Source organism: Helobdella robusta (assembly GCF_000326865.2).
Source record: "Helobdella robusta unplaced genomic scaffold HELROscaffold_21, whole genome shotgun sequence".
Taxonomy (NCBI): domain Eukaryota; kingdom Metazoa; phylum Annelida; class Clitellata; order Rhynchobdellida; family Glossiphoniidae; genus Helobdella; species Helobdella robusta.
The window spans coordinates 108,876-124,037 of record NW_008704124.1 but is presented as its reverse complement, the minus strand read 5'-3'; the positions used below and the strand labels follow the sequence as shown (position 1 = coordinate 124,037).

Sequence of the window (15,162 nt, the reverse complement as noted above, 5' to 3'; positions counted from 1 at the left end):
CAGTCACGTCATCATCAACTGCAACGACTCTAACAACAACGACACCAACAACACCACCAACGATGCCACCATTACTTCTCAGATACCAATGCCTTACTTCCAACAAAGCAACAGCAACATCCTCCCAACAGACCTACCACCAAAATACTCCTTGAATGACGACTTTCCAGTTACCATACTTCCGCCTCCACCATCTTATTACTTCAATAATTCGGCGTTCGTCGAGGATCTATCTTATCCCAATCTGCACAACATACCAGATGATGAAACTGTTGTTGATGGTCAGAGGAGATCACAGCTCAACCAGCCTACAACTTCTAGAAGATTCGCACCAAGGTGGCTGACAATGGAAAGAATTATATTTCTAGCTTGCCTAATTATATGGCTTGTTTGTTTCATTGTGGGATTTTCAACGTACCTGTGTAGTCGCTAGACTCGCTACTGTGGTCCCGTGTTGGCGTTTTTTGTTGAATTTACCAGATAGTGTAAGCAAACAGATGAAGTTGCCATATATTTTATACTTTTGTTCCGTGTGATTAATTTTGACCAGATTATATGTCTGAGAATTTGAAAATTAAATGATTAAATATAGTATTAGTCTAAAAAATGTAAATACTGTCTTGATTAAATAGCGGAATAACATACTGGGTGGTAAAGGATTTATTTAATGTAATAGTTGGTAAGTGGCAAACGCTGCAGTGATTTGAGTAGTTCTGACTTTCCAAAACCAGTATTATAGTTTTTGCATGGTCCCTGAATGAATATGGATTTGAAAACATCTTGAAGAAAACATAAAGTCAGTGACTTCTTGTCAAAAGGAGTTGGTGCTTCATGGGCGTAAAATAATTTTTTTTTATTAAATTTTATAGTATAATATCATTCGCAGTTTAAAAAGAATTTTTGTGTAAATTATAATATGACCAAAGTTTTATGATTATGAAGGAGTTCATGTGTTTTTTCGTGTTATATTAAAGTTATTCTCTTCATTAATCTGGATTCATCAGAAGACGACTAAATATTTTTTTACTTTTAAAACTCATTTTGAGTCAAGTGGAGTCTTCCTGTCGATATAAGGTAGCTTGGTTAAGTTGCCCTTGTTTCCACTTCGACGATAACATCCCGTTTCTATAGTATTTTACATACGTCATATTCCGATTTTGAATTATTTTTTGAGTTGATTTTTTTGACTAGTGAATGTAATATTTCCCGGTTTTATTTTAGAGCTTCTTTCATATCACTTTAATTAAAATGTATTTCAAATTCGCTAGGAATATTTTATTTTTTCGTGAATAAAATAATGTCCGCATTGTTTTAAAGTCGTTCGGACCAACTTTTTAACTTGATTTAATTGACTCCCAAACAGTAAAATTGTTTCAAAACATTGTTATTTCAAATTTATTTTCATAACAATTAATCCAACATTGTAAAATCAAGTGACAGAAGACCCTATTAGCATGAACTCAAACGTTTATTTTCACGCGTTTATGCACAAATATATTTTATTCCTCCAAACAAAGCAAGATATAATAAGCTACAAAATAAGACTTCATGAAAATAAGTTATATAAATGTTGAAGAACCATTTAAGCACAACATTCGCAACAATTGGTGAATCGTTACAAAATTTAATATTTCAACAAACTTGAATGCAGAAATCTCTGTTACCTGAAACTTAAAGTGCAAGCTAACAAATGTAATCCCGATAACTAAAATTCATAATTTAAATATTTTTAGAATATATTTTACAAAAGTATTAAAATTTATATTCGTACATCTCATACATGATTTAATGCATATTCAAATAGAAATCGTTGTGCTTAATTTTCAAGACATTCGATGCATAAAAGTGTAATGTGAAAATAAATTAAAAGTGTTATAAAAAGTTAATGTATGCATGCTATTGGCTGATGTGTAATATGTTTTATGTTTATCTTGTATAAAATGATCCCTTGATGATGTAGGAGTTTGTTTGTATGTGTTTGTATGCATGCTTATGTACTCTTCTACATACGTCTAAATGTTTGTGGATGTGCGTGTGTGTCGTGTGTGTGTGAGCGTAAGAAAAATTGTCAATAGGCAATGCATGCACGCGCATATAAATATAATTTAATTTCGAACACAGAATAACTTTTTACACCACAAATGTTTTTGAGGAATTAACTTCTTAACTTTTCCAAATCGCTGGCGTCGATCTTTTCCCTGGGTTTCACGTAGAATGAGTTGGCATCGTAGTCCAAACTCGTGAAGAACAATTTCAGCTGTGGAAATTACGTTGGGAATGTAACATCATTTGAGAATAAGGGGATGTCAGTGAAAGCATTAGAGTTTGATATTTAAAATGGAGTTTTTATGGAAACCATTCTTGATCTAATTTACTATTGGTGTTTTTGATGTTTACATCATCATAAAAAATGGTGGAAAAGTTTTAATTAAGAAAAACAAATTAAAAAAATAGTTGGATAGATAAGAAAAGTTTGGCAGACCTTTCTGAGAGATGCAGCTGTGTCGAAGAGAAGGTCGTAGAGAAGGGCTGCCACGACCGCCCCCATCATTGGTCCCACCCAGTACACCTGAACCAACAATGTTTTTTATTATTTCTATTTTTAATTTATTGTAAGTATTGTTGTTATCCACAAATATTATTTTTTTTATTATTATTTTCATCATTTACATAATTTGAATCATAAAAAGCAATTATTGTGAAAATTATTCCGAGAGAAAAAAATCGTTTCGTAGATATCGTTAGAAGTGAATGCAATTTGTTGTGAAAACTTGTTAAATGTATATTTTAAAAATTATATTGACGAATAAACTTTTTAATAGTTAATAACAATAATAATACTTCTTATTTTGGTTGTATTATTTTCTAAAATACTATAAATAATTAAAACAATGTAGTAATTGATGTAATTATAATTATAATTCCATGATAATTATAATTTTATAAAACTAATTTTTGTCACCGACCCAATGATGTCTCCAATAGTTTTGAACGACGGCCGGTCCAAGTGCTCTGATGGGATTCATACAGCCACCTGAGTACAAACCCTGCCGAATGACGTTTAAGTTGCTTACATTCATTCGTTCTATTAGGATGTATGAATTTAATTTTCTGTTGGTCGGTTGAAATGAAAAAGAAATGCGTCTTATTTCTAAAATAGCCCAGTGTTTAATAATTTTTTTGATTATTTTATAGTATTTTATGGTTGGTGGTTTTGAAATTGATTAAATTATTTAATTAGTGATATGAAATACCACCGTAGTGAACCGAAAAATAAAATAACGTAAAATGTGAACTACCTGTCACATCATGCCTTATTTTAAAAATGCTTTTAATTTTATGAAGCATGCATCCGCATCTGATATACTCCCAATTTCATCTCACGCAAGATTTCAAAGTACAATTAATGTTCAAGTTTATTCAAAAAGATTTCGCTAAACTTGAATGCAGATCTGCGCCTGGGGGCATCGTTCGAGTTTGTTGGCCTACTCAAGTTGTTGTTTTTTTGCGTTATTTCACTAGTAATTATTATTATACACAGCCTTATTTCACCTCAAATTAAATTCTAAACTCATAAAATATAAAAATTATTACGAATAAAACGCTATGAACGAAACAGAATCGGTTGTGGTTTTTAGCAAAATTATTTAGCCTGATCGTATCCTAAATTTAAAACATCAATTACATTGGTATCTATAGTTGGCATGCTATAAAATGTGAATCGCAGATCTTATAATAAACACAATAACGAACACACGCGTATTATAAAAATAATCAACCACGAATAAAAAACTAACAGCGGAGAAGACTCCAGTGGTGACGCTGAGACCGATGATGAACGGAGCCGTCCCGTGAGCAACAGGCTTCCCTCCGTCAATGCAGGCGTACACGGTGAACATCAGCAGGAAAGTCAGAAAGAATTCGACAAAGGCTGCGTTGCTGTCTGATATGCCGGGCAGCGGCATGACGACGACTTGCAACTCCCGCCTGGGTCCCTCCGGCGTCAACTCGTACAGAAGTTTGGCTCCTGCGATGGCTGCTGCCGCCTGCACAATGGCGTAGAGAAGAAATCTGATCAAACTTATGCGACGAGTGACGAGAAATCCCAAACTGACGGCGGGGTTGATGTGGCAGCCACTGATGCCGCCAAATGCTGTTGCGAGGATGGCGATGATGATGCCGAAGCAGAGGGCTATGGCGACCAGGGAAGGTGGTTCACTTCTGTTCCAGGTGATGATGGAAAAGCATCCCATGAAGATGAGGATAAACGTTCCAATGAACTCGCAGACGAGCGATCGATAGAGGTGCGACGATTTCAGGTCGTTCAGATTTGTTGTGATGGCTTTGTTCACAAAGTTCGACATCTTGTCAGTTTATTCTGAAAGTAAAGTTACGTAGCTGGCGATGTTATTATTGCTTCAGTTATAATTATTAATGTTATCTTTTCAAACTTCACCCTTGATCATTCAATGGGCAAAAAATGAAACGTTTGCATTAACAACAACAAATAAAATTGACAGTATTCATGGTTGAAACTACTTTACAAACAATTGACACTGACAACAGAAACAATTTTATTAAGTATAATAGTAAAAAATAATCTTAACACCATAATAGCATTTGCATACATTGATAGCTATTGAAATACTAATATTAACTCATTAATAATATCTCGACTTTGTAACTGTCTATCTAGAATCAAGATTGTGAAGCTCTCTAAAATAAAACTGTATTTGCGTCTGATGATCTAAAAATATTTACATGATAATATGTTTGTGACTTGTGATATGGTGCATATAATTATTATTTGAAGCAAACTCGAAAGTTTACTCGCCAGCTAGTGAACTGTCGAAATTAAATAGTTAAAATCGCACCATTGCAATGTTTTTGATACAAAAATCTTACACTTGTAATTACATGAAATATGTAATACGGCTTATTTGCAAATACAAATTTTATTATATTTATTTGTTAACATTTATGAAACTATATCGAAACTATATCATAATTTAATGAAAAAAAATTAGCTAAGATCAACAGTAATTTATTACAGAAACTGGTTATGAAACTTGGTACGCGTATAATTTAATGAATGAATAAATAAAAAAAAAGCTTAACAATTGAAGATTATTTAGCCAACAAATCCGCCAAATTGCCAACGTGCAAATAATCAAATGAAGTATTGTAACCAACTGGTCAAACATTAACGTGAACCTTTCATCAATAAAATTCCTACTAATCTATAATAAACTTCAAAACAACTAAGCAATCAACCAATCAATCAACCAACCAACCGACCAGCCAATCAACAAGCCAATAAAAAAACATAAAAACAACCAGCACAATCAATCAATCAACCAGTCAACTTACTTGCAAACTCAAGTGAACAATCTATGAAGACTTTCGATTGAATAAAAACAAACAGCAGCAAGAGAAATCGGTAGAAGAAGAGGAAGATGAAGACGACGAGGATGAATCCGTGTGGTCGTGAAGACAGCTCCCAGCAACCAACCAACCAACTAACTCAACAACAACAACGAGATGAAGAAATAACTTCTGCAGTTCCTACTTAGCTGGATGAAACGCTCCCTATATCTCACATCACCCTTTTGGCATTTGTTCGCTATAAACTCTTTAAATATATCATCATTTGTGCAGAAGACTAACTAGAGCATGTATATGTTCATATATATATATATATATATATATATATACATATATATATGTATATAAACACGTACATGCATTATAGTATTATATATATATATATGTATATATATGTATATATACATACATATACAATATTCTTATGGTCTTTTACCAACATATATGCAAATAATTTATGGGTTGCAACATTTTGGTTCATCATGAATACACACTCACACACAAACAAACACACACTCACACACACACTCGCATGTAAATGAATATTAATATACATATATTTACATACAAATAAATTATATTTCACATACATAAGAACCGTAACCTCTCATGTTAACAGATATTATTGGCAGGAAAATTATATTGTGTGGTTATAAGGTTAGTAAGTTGATATAACTCTCTCTCACACAATCACACCCACACACACAATCACACCAACGCACACACACACACACAATAATAATTATAATAAAATATAATAATAACAATAATAACACACACACACTAATAATAATTAGCCCTATCCTTAACTCTAAACCAACTTTGAACCTTCCGATATATGCTTTCAACATTGGAGCGTTAACAGAAGGAAAGAGGGAGCGTTTTTCCAGTTTGAAGCCTTTCTCTCTCTTTAAAATGAGGATATTTTATCTTTCAACAACAAAACATAGTAAGTAAGTAATTTATAGTAACTAAGTAAAAACTTAGTTACTATAAATTTTGTCAAGTTTACAATTCGGAAAGTAATTTTAATAACATTAGTAACATTACATGGCACCAGCAATGAATTTGAGTTTGAAAGACATAATGAATGATGAATGATGCAGTGATAAATGTTTGATTAGGTATGGTGAAATAAAAAAAGAAACTTTAAAAACTGTGTTGGGTGGAGTGGATGGGCCAACAAAAGAGCAAGCAATAAGTTGGTTTGAACATCGAATACCAACTTTCACGATTGAATTTTCATTTTTTGCCCAAAGTAATATTAACGATCGTCGCGTGAAAGCTATAAGTATACACAATACTCTGGCCATTATCTGTTATCAGTTGTGAAAAATCGAAATTGTGCTGTGGAATTCAAAAATTTATACAAATTCATGCACATTTATATATATATAAAGATTGAGAAACGTTAACTCAAAAAACGCATCTACTCCTACTACGTCAATATCTATAAACATATTTGTAAATTTAAGAACATAGGTACGGTAATAACATATTAAGTGCAGAGCCTGGACCGCACTCATCATACACCCATTTCTGTATTTGTTTACATTAAGCAGAAGATAAATGTTAAGCGGCTGATGAATGATCTTCACATCATCATCTGCCTCTCAGTTATTCCTTTCAACATTTCAAACATGACAGCAGCGCGGAGTGACTCGTGGTGTATTGTTGGCAAACCAAAACACAGATTTGAAATTTGTTATTTTTGTAGTTACATATTTGAACATAAAATATTGGCTGGCCGACTTTGATGTTCTTTCACTGTCAATAAATTTTGTCATCTGTGATAAGCTTTGATGTCAATGAAAAAGACCGTAGATAAATAAGTTATCAAACTTTTAAAATTTCATTTTAATACGGAGTAAATAGTTCTTACAAGCAAATTTTCATTCAATTTTTCAATCTATTTTGTATTTTACAAACTTTAAAAATAATTCTAAAATTTGAAAAAATAAATTTAAAAAAATTTGTAATGTCAAAATACTTTGTATTAATCTTTTCCAATTGATACACTAACTGATTGATTTATCAACTGATTGAGTCAAGTAGAATCTTTAAAATGTGGGCTATATAAATTTGATTGATTGATTAGTTGGTTGACTGAAAAATTGATTGGTTAATCCGTCATTTTGTCAAAAAACTTCGCCTTTATTACAAAAATCTTACAATTATAATAATTACGACAAAATAGAGTTTACTCTATACGATCTGTAACCTCTTTTTTTTACGGTGATGTAAAAACTTAACTTTTTAAGTTGAGTTTTTTTACTTTTTTGTTTTTTTATAGCAATTTTCAGCAAATTATCTCGTTTTTTTAAAGGTTCATTATAAACTCTGGTCCATCATTGAGGTTTGATGTATATAATTTTATCGGTGTATTTACATAACCAAACGACAAATAACAATAATAATAATAATAATAATAATAATAATAATAATAATGTTGATAATAATAATAATAATAATAATAATAATAATGTTGATAATAATAATAATAATAATAATAATAATAACAGTATTAATAACCAGACGTGAAAATTGTTGCGTTTATCTAGTTATCTCGATTGAACCATGACATCATCGTAATCATTGTCATCATCATCATCATACCGATATTATCATCGTTATCATCAATCGTCACAATCATCTTAATCCTCTACTTACTTCTCAACATCATCGTCATCATTTTCCTCATCGTCATCATCATTATTGACGTCATTATCGTCATCACCACAGATAAAATAGTTGTTGATGTTTTAGCGGGTTCACGCACTAGCTATCAGTTCATGTTTGGTGAAGATAAACATGAAAACAAATAATGAACAACAAAAAATGTTATCACAATTGTTATTTGAAAATGCACCAACAATATCAACACCGTTTGAAACTTTGATCAAATCTAAATCATTGAAAATGATTTAGATTTATTTCTAAATTATTGAAAATGATTTGGATTTATTTCTAAATCATTGAAAATGATTTGGATTTATTTAAATTGTAAAAGAACACAATGTACATGTAAAAGTAAATATTAGGAATTTAATCATCTCGCCCCCATTTTTTAAGATGAATAAATTTAAATTTTATTGGCTATTGAAAAATTTTTTAAAGCAATTGATTTTTTTATTATTTACAGTTAATTTTAATGGTTTTTGTAAAATTTTTCTAATTCTGAATATCACAAAAACATTTTAATTTTTTTTACTTAACGCAAGTCACCAAAGCAAAACCTAACAATTTTCAACCATACCATATGCTATTCCATTTTTTCAATGATATATGACAGGTTTGTTTCGTTCTTTTTGATGGAAAAAAAATTATTTCTCATCCAAAACAACAGATTTCTTTGTGTAATGATGATGACGTCAATTAGGAATAAGTTGAAGTTGACGAGAATGATGAATAAAAGGAAGATGATGAAGATGAAGATGAAAGTAGTGATGATGAAGATAGTGGTAATGAGGACGACGACGTTGATTATGATGGTGACAACCGCTAATGTTATTCCAAACAATTTAGGTATTTGAACATTTGAATAAATTAAAGTGGAGGTCACCAAAGAGGTCACATCACTTTCAGAGTGGAATACTCGTAACAAACATTAATGTATTCATGTCGTCATCATCGTCGTCATCATTTTGATTATGACCACTATCATTTTCATTATCACCTTCATCACTACCACCATTGATTAAATATTTTTCTACAATTAAAAGGAAGCCGTTGCCACGAAAGACTCTAGATATCATATATTACTACTACTAGGGGCAACAATTATTCAACATCATTACCTTACTTTACAATATCATTTTTGCAAAAATTTTGAACAACCGATTTTTGTTGATGTTGATATGGAAACTGACAAGATATAAAAGAATGTAGAAATTGTAGTTTCTCTCTTCTTACAGAACAAAAAGCTCGTATGATTTGTGTAGATAGTTGTCATGGAGTTGATGTGCTCACATACGTAGCTCGCTCTTTTCATCATTGTTTAATGTTATTTATGACTTTTATTTTTATCACTTATTCACGTTCATTGTTGGTTTCTGTTTTGTAGAAAAAAATTGTTCTCTTTTGTAGGCTTTGGTGATTTTTTTTTAAATATGGAGGGCGCAAATACAGGACTGCCTTCTCCCATTAAACTATTGGTGTTACCAAAATTGCCCTGACCTTTATATTGGCCAATGACGTCAATCAAAGTTTTGCTGGCTTGTTATCGAAAGTTTTTGTTTGTTTGTAGTTAATGTGCTGATGTTTATGCTGTTCTGATTGTTTATTTATCTAGGCGATATATTTTTTTGATAGGCAGGAATCGTGTTGGGTTTCAATGAATTTGGTTTCAATGAATCTGGTTGCTTCTTGCATACTTGATTGGCTACAAGTCTTATATAAGTATATATATATATATATATATATATATATATATATTATATATATATATATATATATATATATATACACAAAAGCATTGCATTACCAAACATTATACGATGTTTTTGACAACTATACATTAATGATATCCCAGAATAGAAAAAAATCATATCTCATCAAATTTCATCACATTAAATCACATCTCATTACATTTTGATTACCTTATTTTGTACTTTACATATAACATTATTTGCTGAAGATACAGGATTAATATTATCGAGTTTTTCGTTAAATTACCTGTAATACGTATAATGAAAATTTTCTTAAAACTTTGAAAAATAATTTATAAAATGTAATCAAAGATACGGAAAAAATACAACAGCATAAACAATAATGCTGCTATGAAACAAAATAAACATTTCAACTATTTAAAATGAAAAAATATATATATATATGCATAGGCAATTAAATAAAAACTCTGAGCAATATTATTATTTATATCTAAACAACTCTCAATAGTAGTAATAATAATAATAACAATAATTTTTATTAATAACAATAATAATATATGAAATAATATAAATGAAATAATAATATTTATATAATAATAGTAATAATATAAATAATAATAACATATTATATATATATATATTATACTCCATTGTTATGTTCTAGTATTATATTTTACAATACTGGAAAAAATTGATTAATAGTATTTACTTAATAGCTAGCATTTATTTACGTTTCGTAACTAATTCTTAGCCTGTACAGATGAATTGTTATGTTGCTTGGTGCAAAACAAAAATATTTGGATAAGGAAACTCTTGCAACAGGCAGTTATAACATCCACACAAACAATAACATCTATAATAACAATAAGAATGACATCCATAGAAACAATAAAAATAACATCTATATATATATGTTATAAAAACAATAACAATAACATCCATAATAACAATAACATCCGTAATAACAATAACATCTATAGTAACAATAACAATAACATCTATAGTGACAATATCAATAACATCTATAGTGACAATATCAATAACCTTCATAGTAACAATAACATCTCTAGAGTCAACAACACCAACAACAAAAACAAGGTCAAAAATATCAACAAAAACATAAACATAACAGCTAACAAAAAAGATAACAGAATGATAAAAAAATAGTAGAACACCCACTGTATATCTCGCTTAAGGATTGAAAACAAATCTAAGAAAGGAGAAATAAAAAGAAGATTGTGATAAATTATGAGAGGAACACAAGCGAACGTCTTCATTATCTGTTGTTCCTTTTCATCCATCCATCCATCCATCCATCCATCCATCCATCCATCCATCCATCCATCCATCCATCCATCCATCCATCCATCCATCCATCCATCCATCCATCCATCCATCCATCCATCCATCCATCCATCCATCCATCCATCCATCCATCCATCCATCCATCCATCCATCCATCCATCCATCCATCCATCCATCCATCCATCCATCCATCCATCCATCCATCCATCCATCCATCCATCCATCCATCCATCCATCCATCCATCCATCCATCCATCCATCCATCCATCCATCCATCCATCCATCCATCCATCCATCCATCCATCCATCCATCTCATCACATCAACACCTACTTATGAGCGTATTGTTTTCTATACTCCCGTTCATCCCATCATTGTCCTAGATTTAAAACAGCAGAGCCACTATGGAGCGTTAACAACATGAAGATAGATAGATACCAATTATTATTAACAATCGTTTCATCGAGTGTTTTTTATGTAGACACGTGTATAAAAATAAAAAAATGAATGTAAATGAACCCTCTCTCTCTCTCTCTCTCTCTCTCACACGCACACACACACACGCACACACACACACACAGACGTACACAAACATAGAGACCTATATATAGACAGAAACACACAGACACACACAAATATACTCACACAAACAGACACGCACAAACAAACACACAAAAACAGACATACAGACACTAAAAAACAAACATAAAAAAATCAATTCTTATAAATAACATAAACATTGATGATTTATGTCAGATGACATCAATCGCATTGAGGTGTTAGTTTCACATGACATTAACAATATTAATGTTTTTATTTCAAATCACATCACATGACATTAACAACACTGTTGTCTTTATTTTAGATCCCATCAACAACAATTTATCCTACTTTTTTTTTTTGATCGAAAGCAACCATTGCTACGACTCCCGCCACAAAAATGGAACGACGTTATGAGACAGAATAACTTTTAAAAGATAGCCAACTAAATCATTTCAATGTAGTTATATCTACATTTAAACGACAAACCGACAGTTTCATTCTCCTTACAAGAAAACAAAATATTAAGAAAAAAAAATCATTTTTAATATCATTCTAATCATTCTAAAAAATCATTCTAATATTTCGTATTTATTGTAGATTCAATTGAAAACTGCCAAAAAACAGAAACTGCATCATTAAAAAAACAACAAAGAACAAGAAAAAATGAGAAACTGCGTTGGATGAAAATAAAAGTTATAAATAACGTTAAGCGACGGTAAACTTAAGTAGTAGATTACATAACATACCACTTCTGCCTGCATTAATACTGCCATTAATACAGTACTATTAATGTTTGTTTATGATTTTTTATGATAAACTATTTTATGATTTATTACAAACCAACAACAATATCGACAACAACAAAACAAAACTAGCAAAAAACAAACAAAATAAAAAACAATGGAAAAATACACTGATAAAACTGTAAAATCCAAGCCAAATAACACAAAAAAACAGACAAAGGAAAAATACAAAAATAAGAACAGCCTGAATAGGAGTCAGTCAGCCAGCCAGTCAAGTAAAGTTACCTGGTTAACCTTATGTGCCTATGTACGTAAACGTATGTATGCATATAAGTACGCACATACGCACGTAGGAGTCTGTTTAATTTCGAGAGAAAATTTATTTTTTGCGTAGTTCTTTCTCCATCTGTTTTTTTTATCCTATCTTGTTGTTTTTGTAGCTATGTATGTTTACTGCGTGAATTTTATATTATTTATACAAACGTGAATTGATTTATTTATTTATTTGTTTGTGTGTGTGTGCGTTTTTCTGTTGTTGCGTGTGTGTGTTAGTGGGATTAATTTTATGTGTTTATAAGAGTTATGATTATATTATTTTACCGAATTGAAGATATTTTGAGTTTAATATTCGTGTGCCTGAAATGTTGACAAGCAATTATGCTTGCTGGAACCGCATCAATTTGATCTATTGGGACGTTTGTGATTATTTTAATATTATAATAATTCTATCTAGCAATAAAGTTTATTGTCTCGTTAATGTTATTTACTAAACTCGTTTGTTAGTTTTTACTCTAGCGTCAGAAAGAAGAATTTAGTAACGTTTCTCATTCTACCTTTGGACAGATACAAAGTGACCATCACCATGTACTATTTTTTGCTGAAGATGACCGTTGCAGGACTTGCGTTGTTCAGAGTGCAGACTTTGTGGTACAGAACATTTTATGGAAAGATTACAAAAATTGGTAATGAACATTACGATGAAACTGTGCTATAAAAAGCCAAAAATGATATCAGCCTACAATCACCGAAGAAACGTTATCTTAATAATAACGTTTTTGTGGAGACTGTTTTGGAATATCTATTTCTTGAATTTTTTTTTTGAGTTGATTTTGTGATTTTGTAAAACATTTTTTTCCACATAACTTTCTTCATGCCATTATCAAAATTGTTTATTATTTAAACAGATCTATTGAGTTATTTATCAATACATTTAGTTTGTTAGGATTATATTTTAACGCTCATTCATTTTGCTTCGAACCACATAAAAATTTTTCATTAAATTATTTAGTTTATCGGTCTATTTATCCACTCAGTCATCCATCCATCCATCATTTAATTTTCATTCATTCATTCATCATCATTAATTCATGCGTTCATTCATTCACCCATTCTTTCGTCGGTCCATCCTCACATTTCCTCGTCACGTTTAATCGCGTTTTACACGTAATTAGTCAAGCTTCTTGAAACTGATTTAGATTCAAACACGCACATACACGTACACGAACGCGCATTAACACGAACACGCACACGAACCCTAACATAAACAAACACACATACAAAAACACACACAAAAAAGTATCACTATTTAGTTGGCTTTTATTTATAAACACAGCATTCACAGACAACTTCAAAACTATTGACCGACCCATCCAGCTACTAAAACGCCAGTCAAAAGTTGTTATGGCTCTCACTACTAGCATTACGTAATCAATATCACCATCACTCCAATTATTTACAAATTTTATACAACAGACAAACAAAACAAACAAGCCGTACAAACAATATATCGTTACAAGCCATACAGAAATATGTGAAGATAAAAATACACAGTGATAACACTGAAATACGAAAAGATGTATACAAACATGCTATAATATACAGAAATACGCACGAAACAATCCGTCAGGAACAAAACTGTCGGGAATGAGAGAGAGTCGTAAATGGGGAGGTTGTTGGAAAGGAGTATCACTGTATATTTATGATAACCTAGTAAAGAATGCAGTGTTGGATTGCGCTATTATAGATCGGAATGGAATATCAATAACAAATATTGAATACCGCACGTTGCTGTGTTAGTAGGAGCTCTGCAGTGCATAACTCCATGCTAATAAACTCACAGAAACATAGGACGGAACAACATAATAATGAATGACACGTAATAATACATAATATTATACAATGATGTACAATGATATACAATGTTCTACAATGATATGCAACAATATGCAATAATATGCAACCATATACAATGATGTGCAATGATATAGAATGATATAGAATATTGGACAATTATATACAATAATATACAATGATATGCAATGATATACAGTAAAAATTTAAAAATTTATCAACCAAATTTTATAATTACTCATTTTAACACAAACACATTAAACCAAAAATAATTAAATTAGCCAAAACTAAATCTCATTGTAGGTAAAATGAGATCCAATTCGAGATTCGACAAGAGACTAGTAGCTAAAATAACATTTCCTCTTACAGCATCTAGAAACATTCTAGACATAAACGACATTTGAATTGAAAACAGTTCATTTTGTGAGGGATGATAAGATATTCACTCCCAGAGTATCCGAGTCGGATATCTTTTGTCCTACTCCGACCCCCTGTTCACTCCAAACACAAACCACATACACCTTTGCATGGATTATTTTGTAACGTCATTCAAGAGTCAACATTGAAACATTTACACACGTACATAGAAATGGATTAACGAACGAATGAAATGAACAAATGAATGAATAAACAAACGCAAGAGTGAATGGATGAACCAATGATGAAATG

The 15,162-nt window shown here is 31.1% G+C and overlaps 2 protein-coding genes across 2 annotated transcripts; one reads left to right on the top strand and one right to left on the bottom strand.

The window, feature by feature from the left end:
* Window positions 1–1,317: 1,317 nt before the first annotated feature.
* HELRODRAFT_185503 (hypothetical protein) lies at window positions 1,318–5,732 on the bottom strand. The gene is given in 7 exon segments (XM_009018223.1): window positions 1,318–1,440; window positions 1,454–2,098; window positions 2,109–2,257; window positions 2,483–2,569; window positions 2,967–3,047; window positions 3,798–4,378; window positions 5,371–5,732. The coding sequence occupies 4 exon segments, from the start codon at window positions 4,362–4,364 to the stop codon at window positions 2,156–2,158; spliced, it is 837 nt and encodes a 278-aa protein (XP_009016471.1). The 5' UTR covers window positions 4,365–4,378; window positions 5,371–5,732; the 3' UTR covers window positions 1,318–1,440; window positions 1,454–2,098; window positions 2,109–2,155.
* A 6,788-nt stretch (window positions 5,733–12,520) lies between these two features.
* Window positions 12,521–14,897, top strand: HELRODRAFT_171489 (hypothetical protein; the record flags this gene model as incomplete). The annotated part of the gene is made up of 4 exons (XM_009018222.1): window positions 12,521–12,621; window positions 13,207–13,325; window positions 14,270–14,434; window positions 14,797–14,897. 4 exons carry the CDS (start codon window positions 12,521–12,523, stop codon window positions 14,895–14,897), a joined length of 486 nt encoding a protein of 161 aa, XP_009016470.1.
* Window positions 14,898–15,162: the final 265 nt, after the last annotated feature.